Below are 17,982 nucleotides of genomic sequence, written 5' to 3' on the forward strand. Positions count from 1 at the left end.
TGCCCAGGAATTCCAGGGAGAGATATTTGTGACATAGGCTTCAGTAACGTGTTTATGAACAACATGTCTAATAATAGGGCACTTTCATACATTTCACGTATCTGATTAACAAAAATGTTCATTTCCGAATAAAAAATTCCATATAGTGTGTACGCCTGTAAATCTGTGATATCCATTACTTTCTAACAGATTTCAAATGGATTTTGATGGTTTTTCTAATATTCCTTACTTGTGTATGATTTGCATTATTTAATGTCAAATTTTCAGATCAATATGACATCTACCATTCATCTCTTGTAGGTGAGTTTCTTTCGTCAATTTTTCAGATCTGTTCGTAAGGCTGATTACTTGACCATGCGCCATGGATTCGTTGCTGTGAGTTTCTTTAACTACAGATTTTTACAGCATCCACGTGGTATAATGTGTAATTTGTTGAACGTTTCATTTTATAGGTCCATTTAGCTCCTGACAGTAAGTTTGACTTCCAAAAGTACATTAAAAGGTCATTAGAGGATGATTTCAAAGTAATTGTGGGGATCAGGTACACACAAAATGAAGAAAAATAGATGCTTTCATATTTTTGCCGGATATTTGTTTTTTATTTTCCTTAAATCCAAGTCTCTTGTTCTCTTTCTTTCTCTGGTTGTTTTCTGAGTTTTTAAGTAAGTTTGTAAGTCAAAGCCCATTGCCCCCCACTAGGGTTAGGTATAAGGCGGCGGAAGTACTGATATTTCTATGCTATAGAAACCCGTGAAAACAGCTACAGTTGGAGTTCTCATAATTAATGCTCCATAAATTTATAATCTCTCATAACAAATCAGGAACCAGCATTGTTCATACGTTGGTAGTTTATAATCTCTTATTTGTAAAACCTAATAGTAAAATCTTGTGATATAAGATAAAAGAGAGTACCTTAGAAAATATTGTTCAGAGTACATATACTTTATAATACTAAATGTATGCACAACATAGGAGAAGGAAGAAAAAGGAAATGGAAAATAAAACACGTGTCAAAATTCAATGATCCTTATCGCATTTCACACCACTAACATTATGAATTTATGACAGGATTGGAGGGTGTGTATATACAATATGTTTCTAACCAAAAGTTTTGGATGTCCTGCATCAATCGCATTTCATACCACTATGCACTAACACGACTTTGTTCATCGCATGTCTCAAGAACCTTCTGCACCAACTGTACTTCCTTTTTAGACTCCTGGAAATGTTGGGAAAATTGAATTTTGACTGCTTTTTCAAAGTCCTGACAATAATAATCTTTACTAGCAGTGCTGTACTCCTACATGGAAATGAACATTTTTCGTATATTCTGATAACTTTTAGGGAGGAAATGGCTTGAAAGTTTCGTATAATGTTGGGAAATGAACATTTTCGTATATTGTAATAACTGGAGATCCATAGTTGAGTTGGGCACCTTAGTGCATGGAGTGTTAATATCGAACATGTCGATACTTGGCGTGGTTGCAACAGTTGTCATTATCATGAGTGGTACATCTTAAGTGCGGAGGCACAAGAGAGCAGGAATCTAACCATTCAAAAAGAGAGAGAGAGTGAGAATCATATCACAGCTTTGTAGCAAAGTTTAGTTGACCTTAATGTTATCCAAATTTTGTCAACTTGAAAATTTTAGTTGAGAGAGTCAGAGTAGTTTGGCACATGAAAAGGCCAGTGGGCCAAGAGAAGACAAGGCCAGTGGACCAACTGGGGCTAATGTATTGATTTCCATCAGAAGCATAGATGCAAAACTTTGTTCGTGTTGCCTGAGACTGCATGAGTCTTGCATGGGGCATGAGCTGCTTTGAAAGCAAGGCGGCAAAGAGCAAAAGCTTGGAGCTATGGACTCCACTATCTTTTAGAGTTACATAGTGTAAGCAAAGTGTTGTGAATTCCTAGTGCTAATGTGTTTGTGCTCGAGGGACACGAGTTCTCCATTCGAATATTGCACTTCTCAAAGTATCATGAGTGGCTATGTGAAGTCAGGTAGGACTAAATAAATGGCATTGTCAGTATTTTTACTATCATTACAAAAAAGTCAATATTTTTTCTAATAACTGTAGAGTGGGTTGAAGAGAAGGTGGATATTTACGAAGTTTGGGCGAGTCTGGTGTCCGAGGTACAAGGTTGGTCAGGATGGGTTAGGTTGTCAAAATGCCAATCTAATAGGATCTATTCTTGATGAGGTCCAAGTGTTTCCTATTCTGGAGCTGATTGATGGAGATGCTCAATGTCCACAAAGGCATCGGCGTTATCAGGTGAGAGCATCACAGGGAAATCAGACCACCTCTCATGATAGGGGCACAGTCGTGTCTATGGCGCATTAGTGAGCCATGCTAGGCCTTTTTCAGCATTGTTAGTTTTGTTATTATGTCTTATTTTGATGTTATTTTTAGTTCGCCCAACAGGGATATTTATTTACTTTCATTTTTAATTCTCACCATATAAATATAAGTTGGGATTAGAGAGTTCTACATATTCTCTAATTTCCCTTTCTCGCGTCTCTCTTAATCTCTCTCTCCTTCCTTTCTTTCTCCTTGTTCTTCTTACATCAAACCTTAGATACACAAAACTACTTAGAATTATAGCTATTTGTAGTGGATCTAAAGCAGCAAAAAAAAAAAAAAAAAAAAAAACAGCTGATGCAACAAGGGAATAACCCTAGGCCTGTTGCACTTATGCTGACATCACCATTGTGCAAATGCTGATGTCAACAGGTGTTTTCAGCGGTGATGAATTCTTGGATTTGGGTCGCTTCCTCAATGGCTATGCATCTGTGAAAGTTCATCATTTTTGGAGATCATTTGATAGGATTTTCAGATCTACCAACAGAAAAACAGGGTTGTTTCAACTTTTTCGCTTTTATTTCATCTCTCTCTGTACACACACACACACACACACACATGCAACAAACTGATGAGATCTAGTAACCTTCTGTTTTTCATGGCTCTTTTTGGTTACATGCTTGCTTTTGCTTCATATACTACTTAATGATACCATAACTTTTGTATCCCTCTGACTTAATTTTCTTCTTGATGCCGGAGCAGTCCCATACTATGGGCTTCAGCTGTGATTTTTTTCCTTGTTAATGTTCATGGTGAGTTGCCTCCCCACAACATTACTTTTTATGTGTTGTTCAGTATGTCCTAATAAATATCAGTCTGGATTATTGGTCGTTTTATTTCTTTCAGGGTCACAAGCATTGTTTTGGTTATCCATAATTCCCCTACTAGTAAGAAATTTTTGGTCCCAAAAACATTACATTATAACCCCATCCTTTAGTTCAGTCACCGGTTTTGACCTTTTGGTTGGGTGCAGATAATCTTGGCAGTTGGAACGAAATTGCAAGCTATCATCACAAGGATGGCTCTTGAAATCGAAGAAAAGCATGCAGTGGTTCAAGGAATTCCTCTGGTGCAACTTGGAGACAAACATTTTTGGTTCGGTCGCCCTACATTAGTTCTATTTCTCATCCATTTCTCACTGTTTCAGGTATCATTTGTTACTTTCCTTTGATCATGGTTCAAAATTTTGGCCGAAATCCAAAGCTGACAAGTACATGACTTCGGTGTCGGCCCACATGTCGACCGAAATTTCGAAATTTTGGTCATTTCTATTTTTCTTCTATTTTTTTCCAAAATTTTTGGGTTCGAACAGGGCCGGAATTTTTTTTTAATTACCGAGTTGCGGTGTTTCGGCCAAAATTTCGGTTTTGGCATTGACGAAACTGACACCGAAACTGAAATTTTAAACCTTGCCTTCGATAGACGCTAGAAACAGATAATTTTTTGAAAGGAAAAATATGTAACAGCTTTGGAATGCCAACATATTCAAGCCAGCCAAAAAATAAGTAGCCCGGATTTTCTTACTTCAATATTCCCATTTGTTTTCTATACTATTCAATCTTTCTCCTGCAGCTACGAGGCTTGACATTTAAGCATTTTAATTTAAGTAATTACAATTGCAAGATCCTGACGGCTTGTCTTCTTAAATATGTATGCAGAATGCATTCCAAATAACATATTTCTTATGGATATGGGTAAAGATCTACTTTCCTTTTCTTTATCATTAATATTTGTATTGTCACGATTACCTATAATTTCTTATTTTTCCTTTTTTTTGGCAGTACGAGTTTGGGCTGAAATCTTGCTTCCACGAAAATTTCATGTTTATCATTGCAAGAGTCGTTCTTGGGTAAGCCTTGTTTTGTTTTTACTCTTTTCTTTTCTTTTTTCCCACAATATGAGAATATAATAAGCTGTTTTCAATATTTATGCCACTGATCTCCTGGCTGGCTGAGGGCCCAGATGTGTGTGAAGGAGTGGATTGCTTTTAATATGTTATCATTATTACACTCTGATAGTGGCAGAAAACCATTCATCTGAGTCAGAGTTTATTATGCCTCCTTGTAGCACTGGTGTAAAGTTCAACCATATGAGTTTTCCACATGGAGAAAATGACTAGCCTGTCCAAATTTGTCAAGGAAACTTACAATATTTGAAAAGTTTCCTTTCATCAACCCAAGACACCATTATATCAGTGCTTTTAGGATATACAATAGAGGCCTCCAAAGTGCTTCCAAAGCTTTTAAATATGAGTCCATCATTGGGTGTAAAATATCCATTGATATTCAAGAGAAATTTGAACAGCTTTTCTAGGATCTTCTTGGGACCATGATTTCGTGGAGAATAGTACATCAAAAATATGATTAATGGTTATGAACTAAGGGTACTTATATTGAATTGAAAATCACTTGAATTACAAAAGGTAGAGGTTCTCAAGTTTATAAAATCCCCAAGCAGTTTAACCTCCCCTTCCCTTTAAGACTTTGTTCCCACTTGCGGACTTCAACTCACTCCCCAAACTCCTCTTAAGGGGGTCCACAATTTTTTCATAAATATCCCAAGCTTGTGGGAGCCTGTTCCTTTTATAGGCTAATGACTTTCAGTTTTAAACCTAGTCTAGAAAAGCAAAAGGGTGGAATTGCTTGGACTTATCCAATCTTACAATAAATCCCTCGGTTGCCCCCCACCCGTGCAGACATAACAAGGCCCCATTAACATTAATGCCCTTGGGAGTAATTTAGCCTTAACTTTAGCAAGTTACATTTAGGTCCAATTCATCTTTGGTTATCTGCACATGGTGCCTATCCTCACCTCCTATTGCATTCTATGAATGATCCTGCCTCTATCAGTGCTCCATGAGTTGTTCTGTACTTCTGTGCTTCTGGTCCGATAAGAATTTAACCAATTTTTTGAAAACCTCTCAAAATGAGCCTCCAAAATGATACATAATTTTGGAAAATTCACTAGAAATATTATTGAAGAAGTGCGCCTGTGTCTGCTTTTAAATTTGTCAAATCTGATCATTTTCAAATATTACCTATAAGGATAAATGAAATATAATTGTTGGGATTCCATTTTCGCAAACTGTGGCCCCTCTGATGACCCAAAGCATTGTGGTGTTTCTCTCTGTTGGATATAGTTGGATATATGTAATAAGCCTGAGGGCATAGATGTAATTATGCTTCTCCATTATTAATAAATATATTAGTGAGGGGGAGATCATCTCTTTAACTTACTTTTCTTCTCTAATTCTTTCTCTCAACATGGTATCAGAGCCCTAGGGTTTTTGATCCCTAGGGAAACCCCTTAGCCTCCATCTTCTCCATTCCTCAACCCTAACCCTAACCCTAACCCCTTTCCTCATCCTCCTCCTTATCTCTCCCTAACCCCTTCCTCATTCTCATCTTCATCTCTCCCAAGTCCTAAACCTAGCCCTAAATCTCCTTCGCGGTGGGAAGGAGAATCATCGTGGATGAAATGGCAGGCGTCATGCTCTGCCATAGAAGACTACGAATCAAGGCATCTTCCATTTCCCAACGGGTGAAGGACGAGTCCGTACGTGGAGGGGGGTCCTGACGAAGAAAACTGACCTTACCTCTCCCAAGGAGATAGGTCTCAATTGCAACTTTCCAGGGAAGGTAGTTAGTTCCAGTGGTTCGCCCACCCGTTACAAAAGAATATCAGCGACGGGTGCAGCAGACGAGGCCTCCACCTCCTTCTCATCCTCCATCGTCTGCTACAGTCGAGGTCCCACTCATGCCTACTAAGGTATCTTCTTTACCATCATCTGCTATTACTTCTGATTCTCCCATTGCTTCTTGTACTCGGTCTCATTCTACAGCCCATCCTATTTCTCAGTTTATTTCTTATGATCGACTAACGCCTTCTTTTCAAGCCTTTGTTTCTTCCTTGTCCTCTGTCGAGTTACCCAAATCATTACAGGAGGCTCTTGAACATCCTGGCTGGTGAGCTGCTATGGATCTGGAAATGGGGGCACTTCGATCCAACCAAACATGGGAACTTGTTTCTCTTCCTGCTGGGACTTGACCAATTGGTTGTCGTTTGGTCTTCTCCATTAAGTATTTACCTGATGGCAAGGTTGAACGGTTGAAAGCTCGTCTGGTTGCTAAGGGGTACACTCAGACCTTTGGGGTTGACTATCATGAGACTTTCTCCCCTGTAGCCAAGATTCCTTCAGTTCGTGTCATCTTATCCATGGTAGCTAATCATGGTTGGCCTCTGCATCAACTTGATGTGAAGAATGCCTTTCTACATGGCGATCTACAAGAGGAGGTTTACATGGAGCAGCCTCCAGGGTATGCTGCTCAGGGGGAGATGTCCTCCTCTGCTTGTCGCCTTAAGAAATCCTTATATGGCTTGAAACAATCTCCAAGAGCCTGGTTTGGTCGATTTAGTGAGGCCGTTATTCGCTTTGGTCTTAGATAGTGTGCAGTAGACCATTTAGTATTCAGTCATAAATCCTCTGCAGGATGCATCCTTCTGATTGTGTATGTTGATGACATCATTATTGCAGGAAACAACTCAGGAGGAATTCAAAGGTTGAAGAGTTTCTTACAGACAGAGTTTGTTACAAAAGATTTAGGTCGACTTAGATACTTTCTAGGGATGGAGGTGGCCTATTCTTCTCAAGGAATATCTCTATCACAGAAAAAGTATGTGATAGACCTACTAGAAGAAACAGGAAATCTTGGAGTAAAGCCTATATTTGTGCCTATGGATCCTAGTGTGAAACTTATTCCAGAGGAAGGAGATCTGTTGGAAGACCCTGGCAGATATAAACGACTAGTTGGCAAGCTCATATATCTTACAGTTACTCGCCCAGATATCTCCTATGCAGTTGGAGTAGTCAGTCAGTTCATGAGTGCTCCTCGTACCTCTCACTGGGCGGCAGTAGTTCAAATTCTCCGTTATTTGAAAAGAGCACCAGGGAAAGGACTACTATTCAAGAAAAATGGACATGTAAGAATAGAAGGCTATTGTGATGCAGATTAGGCAGGATCTCCAGCAGATAGGAGATCAACCACTAGCTACTGTACATTTGTTGGGGGCAATCTGGTGTCTTGGAAAAGTAAAAAGCAAGAAGTTGTTTCGAAGTCGAGTACTGAGGCAGAATATCAAGCTATGTCCTATACTAGTGGGGAGCTCCTTTGGTTACGTTCCCTCATGGCGAAGATTGGTTTTCCTTGTTCTTCTTCAGCGCAGCTTTATTGTGATAATAAAGCTGCAATTTACATAGCCACCAATCCTGTTTTCCATGAGAGAACCAAGCATATAGAGGTGGATTGCCACTTTATTCGTCAGAAAATTCATAACGGAGAGATACAGGTTTCTTTTACTCGATCTGTGGACCAGTTAGCTGACATATTTACGAAACCCTTGCCTAAGTCAAAGTTGAATGATATTTGTAGCAAGCTAGGAATGTACAATATCTACATTCCAGCTTGAGGGGGAGTGTTGGATATATGTAATAAGCCCGAGGGCATAGATGTAATTATGCTTCTCCATTATTAATAAATATATTAGTGAGGGGGAGATCATCTCTCTAACTTACTTTTCTTCTCTAATTCTTTCTCTTAACACTCTCTGTTGGGATCACCCTTCTAATGAACTAAAGCTACCTAAATGATCCGTCTGAGTCTCTAGATTCCTCAGGTCTTAGGATCTCTGCAACCAAAACTAAGCAAATCATTAACTCTCTAAATGACAGTATAATATACTTGTACCATTTATATGTGGCCTGAGAACCCCCTTCTCTCATGACCGAGGTAGATCATACCGCTTAGACAGTCATCTCATACATAGCAACCATACAGATTTCTTAGCTTCCCCTGCTCAGTCCCGGTGATATAATAATTTATGGTTTGCACAGATCTGGAGAATTAAATCTTACGATGAAGTGGGGCTACCCAAAACATTAGTTCTCCTACTTTGTTCCAAAAGGATGCACTCTCAATCACTGAAGGGACCCAATTACCCTTATGTCGCTCCCAAAATGAATTCACCTCGCTTGAGAAAAGAACACGTGCAAACAATCTATTGGGATCGTTACGTTCGTTCAGGGATTAACCCTTCACTTCACTTCACTTGAGAAAAGCATTGCAAACAAGAGTTGTGACATGTGTTTGTTAAAAGAGCGGTCGGCTAACCCTCCCTTTCCGTAAGCCGTACACCGTAACCATGCACTAAAAGTACGCAATCAATGTATCATTAGGCAAAAATGTCAATAAAAATGTGTATACACAGTGAGGGCATGGGTATTGGCTTTTCAAGGGCATATTACATGGCATGAGGCTTTAAATGAAGATCAATTTGGACTAGTTCTCAATGAAACAAAACTGACCCTCATTGTATTATTTTAACTCACATGGTGTCATTATTTCTTTCATCTGTGTTTAATTTTAGAACATGGGTGCTGATGAGACAATGAAAGAACAAATAAATGACAGCTCATCCAAGTGCATTGTCATATCACAAAACTAGAGAACATTTCCACTAATCATATAGTACAAAAATTTTATAACATGGCACTGGCCATTGTAAGCATAAAACAGCCCCTGTTAAAGATAGTTCTCAATCATATTTGCCTGGACCAATTATGTTGTTCTGTTATTTGGCTTGATGAAATTGTGAAAAACAGCACTTAAAAGATATTGAGATATGATTCAATATAACATGATACACTCCATTTTTATTTTTATTATCTCGATGAACATAAAAAACAGGCACTCTTAAAGATAGTTCTCAATTGTAATTGAATGGACCAACTGTGCAGGTTTCTTTTTTGGTTCGAGTCCTACATTCTTTTTTTTATCACTTTTACGGTTTTACCCTGATAAAAACTTCTTAAGGTAATGTTTCACATATTGAATGGAAATATGTTTCATTTCTCTGGTCAAAACAGTAAGCAAAACTGCTTGACACGGATTTCTGTTCTCAGCTCTCCCCATTCATATGCTGTGTCCATTTGCAAAATGCTCTCTGTAGTTTCATTTTAGGGAAATGTGCATCTAAATTTTCATCTCAATATAGCAGCAATATTACCCTCTAATTCTTTTTCCTTGTTTTGGGTTGCTATTGTGCAAGAGTTCCAGAATAAATGCACTTGATACTCTATGGTTTATTTGCAGGCTTCTAACCTTTGTATAATGAGAGTTTATGTTTCAAAGATTACCATTGTTCTTGTTTCGCATTTTTGGATATATTTTTTAAACGAGATTCTACATGGATGTATTTTAGTGCTACTCTTTATGGCCTTCTATTTGCCACCATATCTTGGTTTCTAAGGTTACTGTTTCAAACCTTATGGTTGTGATCTACCTCAGCAAATGCATCCTTGCCCAGTTTATACTGCTTTACTTCCTGTGTTGGTGATGGTAAAAAAGGCTTATTAATGGAGTATCAATGGTGGTGATGTTACCCACATGGCATCATATGTGCACCTTCTTTTATTACGATATATCCCATGGATTTCACCAGTGAGAATGCTGTGTTCATCTGGAACTTGACATCCAACTAAGGAGTTTCCTTGTCAAAAATTAAAACTTTCTCTCTTTTTTGTAAATAATTTTGGGAACAATTCATGTGTTTCTATGCCGTGCATCGGTGATTTTGCTTAAACCATCTGCTTAATCATCTTCAGTTGCATTGAAATTCATCTAAAGACTACAATATATTCAGTATTTCCTTTAATGATTTCGATCTTCACACTGTCGGGTTTGTGCAGAGTGTTAGTCCAACTTTTGTGCAGCTATGTTACACTTCCGCTCTACGCACTTGTGTCTCAGGTATTTTCTACTATATTCTGTCCTTTAAGGTATCTTGTTCTGGATATGTGATTGAATTGAAATTGAAAATTAATTTTCATAAATTTTGTTGGGACCCACCCGTTCCAGAAAATAGCCAAAAAGTCCACCATTTTGGTAGAAAACTCTAATTGTCCCTCCAAAGTCTCTTTTCCTTATCACTTAGATTCAGTCTGTCTCTTCTGTTAATCACAACTGTGACAATTGATAATTGTTTAATAGTCGATAAATTGGGGTGATATTCGGTGAACTATGTAGGCGATACTTTATTTACTTAAGACTTTTATCAATTGACAATTTTTAATAGAACCTTATGTTTCCTTTCTCCTTTTATTTGCTATTGTTTCTACAGTGTTTTGTTTATCCTTCTGAATTTATATGTATTTGGACATAATATATATATGAGGAAAAGGATTGTACACTCGAGTGTACCTAGCCTTAGGTACGCTCGAGTGCGAAATCACATGGGTCCCACATTTTTTGTGGTCATCTAAACCATTCATTTGCAGGGCCCCATCATAGATAGGGTGTGTACCAAAAATCAGCTCCATTGAATCATCCTAACCCCTCCAAAACTGGAGGGCAAAATGGGCAGATTTGTGGACAAACACTGTCTGTCCATTTTGACCTCAACAAATGGATGGGTTAGGATGATCTTATATATGAAAGTTTATCTAATAATATCTTGAAATATTTAATGCAACCAAGCCATTAAAAAAAATTAATGCAACCAATGAGTGTGCACTTATACTGCATTATTGCACTAAGAAGCTAACCGGGAAGCCGACCCTAGAAGAAAGCGGCTCCCTCGCCCTTACTTAGAAGGCACACCGGTTTCCCTAGGACCCTTACACCTGCACACATCCATGTTCTAGCGACAGAGTATTAACTGAAATACTTTATACAGCACTTGCTCCGTTTCACGTTATGGTCTTGTCATCTGGTTTGCTAGGATATTATACAGATCACTTTGTGAAAGGTTTTCTTTATAAGCCCATTATTTATACAATTTTACTTGTGTATAAGATAGGCACCATATGTCATGCCATTGAGACAGTAGCAGTTAAAAAGGTGCAAAAAAGGAAGGGCTAAAAAGTTAAAAATCTAACAGTACCATAACACAAGTAACACAATAGTGAAAATTCTGAAGTAGGAGATGAGAGAGCTATGTTTGGAGCTAGCTCTATCAAGTAAATGAAGCAACTGGGTACATTCGAAATGTCGTCAATTCGCCATGCTTGTTTAGCTTATAAACATTTTGATATCTCTAGTTGGCATGGTCTGTTAAGAAATTTTTCCTCGTGGAAGATGTGTTATGATAATCACTGAACTAAACTTTACAAGTTGATAACAATAATGGGTTTGATAGAACTGCAGCTCAACAGATTATAACGGAAGACTCTGTGATGGATAATCTGGTGGAATCTCAACAAGAAAAGGCAAGTCATGAGCAGGGGAGAGGAACCAAGCGAACCTCTGTTTGGATGAAGGATTTTATTAGTAAATAATTAGTAGATAATTAGGATAAATCAGTATTAGTAGTCTAATATGTTTTGTAATCTGTCTTTTACAAAGAAGGGGGAAAGCAAGTTGTTACTGTCATCTAACAGAAGAGAATCAAACCGTTAGGGAATGATCTTTTATAATCATGTACGAGATCAGAGAAAGGATAACAAATAGACAAAATTCCTTTATTCTCTCTTCTTCTTCTTCTTCCCCTTCTTCTTCTTCTAGCTCTGAAATTTCCTCACTATTACCAGTCTCCCTGAGATTTATATCAGAGAAGTGTATCATTTGGTGCTTTCATTGATTTCGAACTCTAATGTACTCGTGCGCAAGCCAAAATCGACGAGCAACTTAAGCAACATCAACAACAACTCAATTGTATCCGGCTACTTCAATCTCAGCAGCATGAAGAATTGGTGAATATGATTAAACAATTACAGCTCCACCCTCCACAGCCACAATTTCAACGTTCCACTTCCAATGATAACTCTTCCAACAGCGCGGCGAACGCCATTGTTCCAATTCCACCAAACTTCAATCGATTTATCCGGATGGATGTTCCGAGGTTTGATGGATCCGATCCGGTCGGCTGGACATTCAAAATTGAGCAATTTTTCAATTACTATAGCACACAAGAGGAACAAAGAATGACAATCGCGTCGTTTCACCTTGACGGCTCTGCTCTATCATGGTATCAGTGGGCACAAGCTAACAACCTCTTGAATTCCTGGAAAGGTTTTCTAGACGCTATTCAATTACGGTTCGGCCCTTCCCTCTATGATGATCCCAAAGGGGAATTATCAAAACTCCATCAGATTTCCACTGTAGCAGATTACCAAACCAGATTTGAGACAGTTTCAAACAAGGTCAGTGGTCTTCCGGAGTCCTTTCTTATAAGTTTTTTCATTTATGGGCTCAAACCAGATCTCAAAAGGGAATTAATGGTTTTACAACCATCTTCTCTCTTACAAGCATTTTCTTTAGCTCGCATATATGAAAAAAAATACAAGGATTTAAGAAAACCATGGAAGTCATCTTTCTCTCCAACCATGAATGGCCCTGGTTTGCTTCCAACCCCTACCCACCCCCCTATGAAAGCAATAGCCGCTACCCCACTTCAACAAATCCCCATCCGCACTCGTCAGTTAACTAAAGACGAAATGAAAGCGAAACGAGAGAAGGGGCTCTGTTACTACTGTGATGATAAGTACACCCCTTGGCATGATTGTCGTCGCCGATTGTACCATCTGGAAGCTATTGATGAGAACTTGGAATTTGTCTCCGCAAACGATGTTGATATTGGGGATTCTAATTCGCCTGACGAATTACCAGGGGAACACTCTGCAGAAATCAGTTTTCAAGCACTAGTGGGGCAACAAAATCCCAGCACAATTCGTGTAACAGGAAGGTGTGGTACTCAATCCTTACACATTTTAATTGACCGTGGATCCACTCATAATTTCGTCAAAGAGAAGGCAGCTACCTCTATGAACTGGCCTATCATCCCTACTACACCATTCAAGGTGCTAATTGGCAATGGGGATTCTCTACTTTGTACCAAGAAATGCTCAACTGTCAACATATCTTTACAAGCTCATGAATTCACTTTTGAGTTATTCCTTTTACCCATTAAAGGAGCAGATATAGTTCTTGGCATTCAGTTGTTAGCGGAATTGGGGCCGATCGTCACAAACTACAAGATATCCACGATGGAGTTCAATTGGAAGGGCATGCCAATTAAACTCACCGGAGAAGCTTCTTTAAACCCTTACCCGCTCAAAGCTACTCACCTGAAGAGTCTCACCAAAACAGATTCGATTGCTTCTTGTTTTCAATTGGGTTGCATCCTCACTCACCAAACCAATGAAATTGACCTTGCCTCAGATGAATTACCCCCTGATCTTCCCAAAGAAATATTACATCTTGTACACAGATTCACAACTGTTTTCCAACTTCCAACCACTCTTCCTCCTTTCAGGGAAGTAGACCATCAAATTCACTTGTTGCCGGGTTCTAGTCCTGTTAATGTTAAACCTTACAGGTACCCACATTTTCAAAAGAATGAGATTGAACGACTCGTTCAAGAGTTGTTGCGTAATGGTGTAATTGTTCCCAGCCATAGTCCATACTCCTCGCCAGTTCTTCTCGTTAAAAAGAAAGATCAAATTTGGCGTTTCTGTTGATTACAGAGCTTTAAATTCGATCACCATCAAAGATCGTTTTCCTATTCCAACCATTGACGAGTTAATGGATGAGTTACATGGCGCTATTGTCTTCTCCAAGTTAGACCTTCGATCAGGCTACCATCTGATCCGTATGAGGAAAGAGGATTGCGCTAAAACAGCATTCAGAACACATGAGGACCATTATGAGTTTGTGGTTATGCCTTTTGGCCTAACCAATGCTCCTTCTACATTCCAGAGCACGATGAACATGGTATTTAAACCCTTCCTTCGTCAGTTTGTCTTTGTTTTCTTTGATGACATTTTGGTTTATAGCAAGTCCATGGCTGCCCACATCGATCACTTGCACTCTGTTTTACAATGCTTACATACCAACAAACTCTTTGCTAAATTGTCTAAATGTCAGTTTTGTCAACTCAAAATTGCATACTTAGGCCATTTAGTTTCTGGAGTGGGTGTCCAACCTGACCCGGACAAGGTACAAGCAATGCTAGATTGGCCCAATCCTACCAATCTGAAACAGTTGAGAGGATTCTTAGGACTCACTGGTTACTACAGAAGATTTATCAAACATTATGCTACGGTGGCAGCACCCCTCACTAACCTTCTGAAGAAAGACTCCTTTCAGTGGAACCAAGAGTCACACACTGCATTCAATGATCTGAAGCAACAAATGACTGAAGTTCCTGTTTTGGCAATGCCGGATTTCTCGCAGGAATTTGTTTTAGAGACTGATGCCTCTAGCATAGCGATTGGCGCTGTTTTGATGCAGGGGAGACACCCAGTTGCTTACTTCAGCAAAACGATGACACCTACGATGTCCCAGCTTCTGCTTATGTCAAAGAGCTCTACGCTATCACCGAAGCTGTTAAAAAATGGAGGCAATACCTCCTGGGTAGACATTTTGTGATTTATACGGACCATCGTAGTCTCAAGAACTTGATGGCTCAGGTCATTCAAACCCCTGAACAACAACAATATTTATGCAAGTTGTTGGGCTACAACTATTCTATTATGTATAAAGCGGGCAAAGAGAATCAAGCTGTTGATGCTCTCTCCAGAGTTGAAGAAACTCTGCCTTCCAGTGCACTTGATGTTCCTCATAATCTGCAGATGACCTTGTCCCGTCCCATTTTCGATATATCCAGTCAATTGCAATTAGCAAATTCTACAGATGCAGAGTTCTCATTTGTAAAGCCGTCTGCATCGAGCAATATTTGAGGTCTTTTTCTCAAGAGAATCCCAAGCACTGGCATAACTATTTGCTATGGGCTGAGTATTCTTATAATACTTCATTCCATTCAGCTATAAAAATGAGTCCATTTGAAGCAGTTTATGGCAGGCCACCACCATCAGTCACTCCCTACATTTCCGGATCATCCTCCATTGAAACTGTGGATACAGAACTTAAGCACCGAGATGCCATTTTGCGCCAACTTAAGAGCAATTTGCTTCAGGCTCAATCTCGCATGAAATGTTTGGCTGATCGCAAACGCCTCAACAAGTAGTTGGAGGTAGGAAGTTGGGTTTTGCTCAAACTACAACCACATCGTCAGCATACAGTTGCTACTAGGGTCTCTCAGAAACTAAGCAAACGTTTTATGGCCCTTTCCAAATTGAATCAAGGGTGGGTCAAGTGGCGTATAAGCTCAAATTACCAGAAGGCAGTAAAATTCACCCCATTTTTCACATCTCTGTGCTTAAACCGTTCTATGGACCCACACCTACTTCACCCTGTACCTTACCAGTTCAGAGCTTCAATAATCAACCCCTTATTTCCCCTCTTGCCATTGTGGGTCAAAGAACAGTTCTCATCAACAATATACCAGTGCGCCAACTCCTAATTCAATGGTATGGACTTCCTCCAGAGGAAACATCTTGGGAGAACTTACATGACCTGCAATTAGTTTATCCAAATCTGAACCTTGAGGACAAGGTTAGTTTTGAAGGAGTGGGCAATGATAGAACTGCAGCTCAACAGATTGTAACGGAAGACTCTGTGATGGATAATCTGGTGGAATCTCAACAAGAAAAGGCAAGTCATGAGCAAGGGAGAAGAACCACCCTGTTTGGATGAAGGATTTTATTAGTAAATAATTAGTAGATAATTAGGATAAATCAATATTAGTAGTCTAATATGTTTTGTAATCTGTCTTTTACAAAGAAGGGGGAAAGCAAGTTGTTACTGTCATCTGACAGAAGAGAATCAAACCGTTAGGGAATGATCTTTTATAATCATGTACGAGATCAGAGAAAGGATAACAAATAGACAAAATTCCTTTATTCTCTCTTCTTCTTCTTCTTCTTCTTCTTCTTCTAGCTCTGAAATTTCCTCACTATTACCAGTCTCCCTGAGATTTATATCAGAGAAGTGTATCAGGGTTCATAAAATTACTGTTGAATCTTCCAAATAAGTTAATAAGTATAAAAAAATGTGTCTGTAGAGCCAGCAACAGGTTGTCAGATTTTTAGTTTTAGCACTTACTTGCTAGCTTAAAGTAAGTAAACACTGGTAGGATTTCTACAGAACTTCCAAAGTTAGTAGGGGTGGAAACTGGCGGCTCAACTGGCTATTCACACCCAAACTCTCTCGTATAATCAGAATGGCCCAGTTTAGGGCTGATAAAGCATTTCCCATGCCTAGACCATTACTATCCTGAAAAGTTAAGCCTTCATTGGTTTTGGGAAATATATATCGTCGCCACCTTGGAGAATTTCATTTTCGCAATCTGTAGAAATGACTATTCATGTTTCATTACTGTTACATTCCAATATTGCATTAGTTCACTAATTGGTCAACTTGACAGAATTGTAGTAGGAATTCAACACGGTGTTCGGGTTTGAATCTTTCTAATCTCCTGTTATACGATGATTATGGTGTAATTTTCAGATGGGATCGCACATGAAGAAGTCTATCTTTGATGAACAAACATCTAGGGCCCTTAAGAAATGGCATCAAACCGCAAAGAAGAATCGGGGGAAGTCAGCTCGGTCCCCTACTAGGACACCAGGTGCGAGCCCACTTGTTACCCCCGGTTCAACACCAGCGCACCCGCTTCACCGTTTCAAGACTACAGGGCATTTGTCCAACGCGACAACCATGTCTAGGAGGAACTATTATTCTGACCAAGACATATCTGACATGGAAGGCGATACATCACCTACGTCACAGACGGCTGTCTTGATTGACAACATGGATCCCAATGGTCTAGACTTTGGTTTAAGGGAGGAAGAACACCATGAGGAAGAACAACACCACGATGAAGATGAGTTCTCATTTGTAAAGCCGTCTTCATCCATCGTAAGGAACCAAAATCTGTGATTTTGATGGTTGTGGTTGTGGTGATAGTGATGATTATAACGAAGAAATTGAAGAGATCTAGAACAAAAGATGAAGGTGGCAATTTACTATGATGATCTTTCACTCGCCGCCGGCATCCCACATTGTGCCGCATGTATTATTAATGTAAGTAGATTTGATATATTCAGGCCAAAGTATGTACCAATGTATATTTATTTGAGTGAATGGTCATTTTATAAGTAGATTATTCAATGTATTGTTATTTGAGTGATAACAACAAAGTATTATTATTATGTACCAATGTATTATTATTTCAAGTAGATTTGATATATTCAGGCCAAAGTATGTACCGATGTATATTTATTTGAGTGAATGATCATTTTATATGCATTTGCAGAGGCCATTTTTGGGCATTATTGTTTTTTCCTTCTTCTTTTTTGGTAACGAAGGGTGTCCCCACCCCCTTCGGGGGTAGGACTATTTCCCTACGGATGCGCGCAATCACCCGGAAACCACGCGCATCGGGTAAGCAAGGGGGGATTCGAACGCTCATCATTGGGGAGCAAACCCATGACTTTACGCCAAAGAGCCGGGAAAACTTGGGTGGCCTTGAGGTGATTTAAAACTTTAGAAATGTGATGTTTCCTTTGGATAATAAATATTGTATGAAGGTAAATTTCTTTATAGCTTTAAAATATCTTTTATCTGTAGATTTCTCAAGATGTGTTAAATACTTTTAAGACCACGTTTCGAAACCATGAAAGTATTTTCCATGAAATATTAGTTTTTCAAGGGGTGATAGAGGGCTA

General features: G+C 39.1%; 1 protein-coding gene across 3 annotated transcripts in view; it reads left to right on the top strand.

Moving 5' to 3' along the window:
• LOC143857719 (MLO-like protein 9) overlaps positions 1 to 17,596 on the top strand; it is a 30,084-nt gene extending 12,488 nt beyond the window's left edge. For all 3 annotated transcript variants that reach the window (XM_077368173.1, XM_077368174.1, XM_077368172.1), the window contains 9 exons: positions 301 to 375; positions 453 to 541; positions 3,063 to 3,112; positions 3,207 to 3,247; positions 3,334 to 3,507; positions 4,019 to 4,054; positions 4,142 to 4,209; positions 10,105 to 10,165; positions 16,763 to 17,596. In XM_077368173.1, the coding sequence (XP_077224288.1) occupies positions 301 to 375; positions 453 to 541; positions 3,063 to 3,112; positions 3,207 to 3,247; positions 3,334 to 3,507; positions 4,019 to 4,054; positions 4,142 to 4,209; positions 10,105 to 10,165; positions 16,763 to 17,194 (1,026 nt within the window). In that variant the 3' untranslated portion in view covers positions 17,195 to 17,596. The remainder of the gene's footprint in view (positions 1 to 300; positions 376 to 452; positions 542 to 3,062; positions 3,113 to 3,206; positions 3,248 to 3,333; positions 3,508 to 4,018; positions 4,055 to 4,141; positions 4,210 to 10,104; positions 10,166 to 16,762) is intronic.
• The last annotated feature ends 386 nt before the right edge of the window (positions 17,597 to 17,982 follow it).

The sequence above is a fragment of the Tasmannia lanceolata genome, unplaced genomic scaffold (assembly GCF_043159265.1).
Source record: "Tasmannia lanceolata isolate RefF3 unplaced genomic scaffold, GAP_Taslan_0.1 ptg000025l, whole genome shotgun sequence".
Taxonomy (NCBI): Eukaryota; Viridiplantae; Streptophyta; class Magnoliopsida; order Canellales; family Winteraceae; genus Tasmannia; species Tasmannia lanceolata.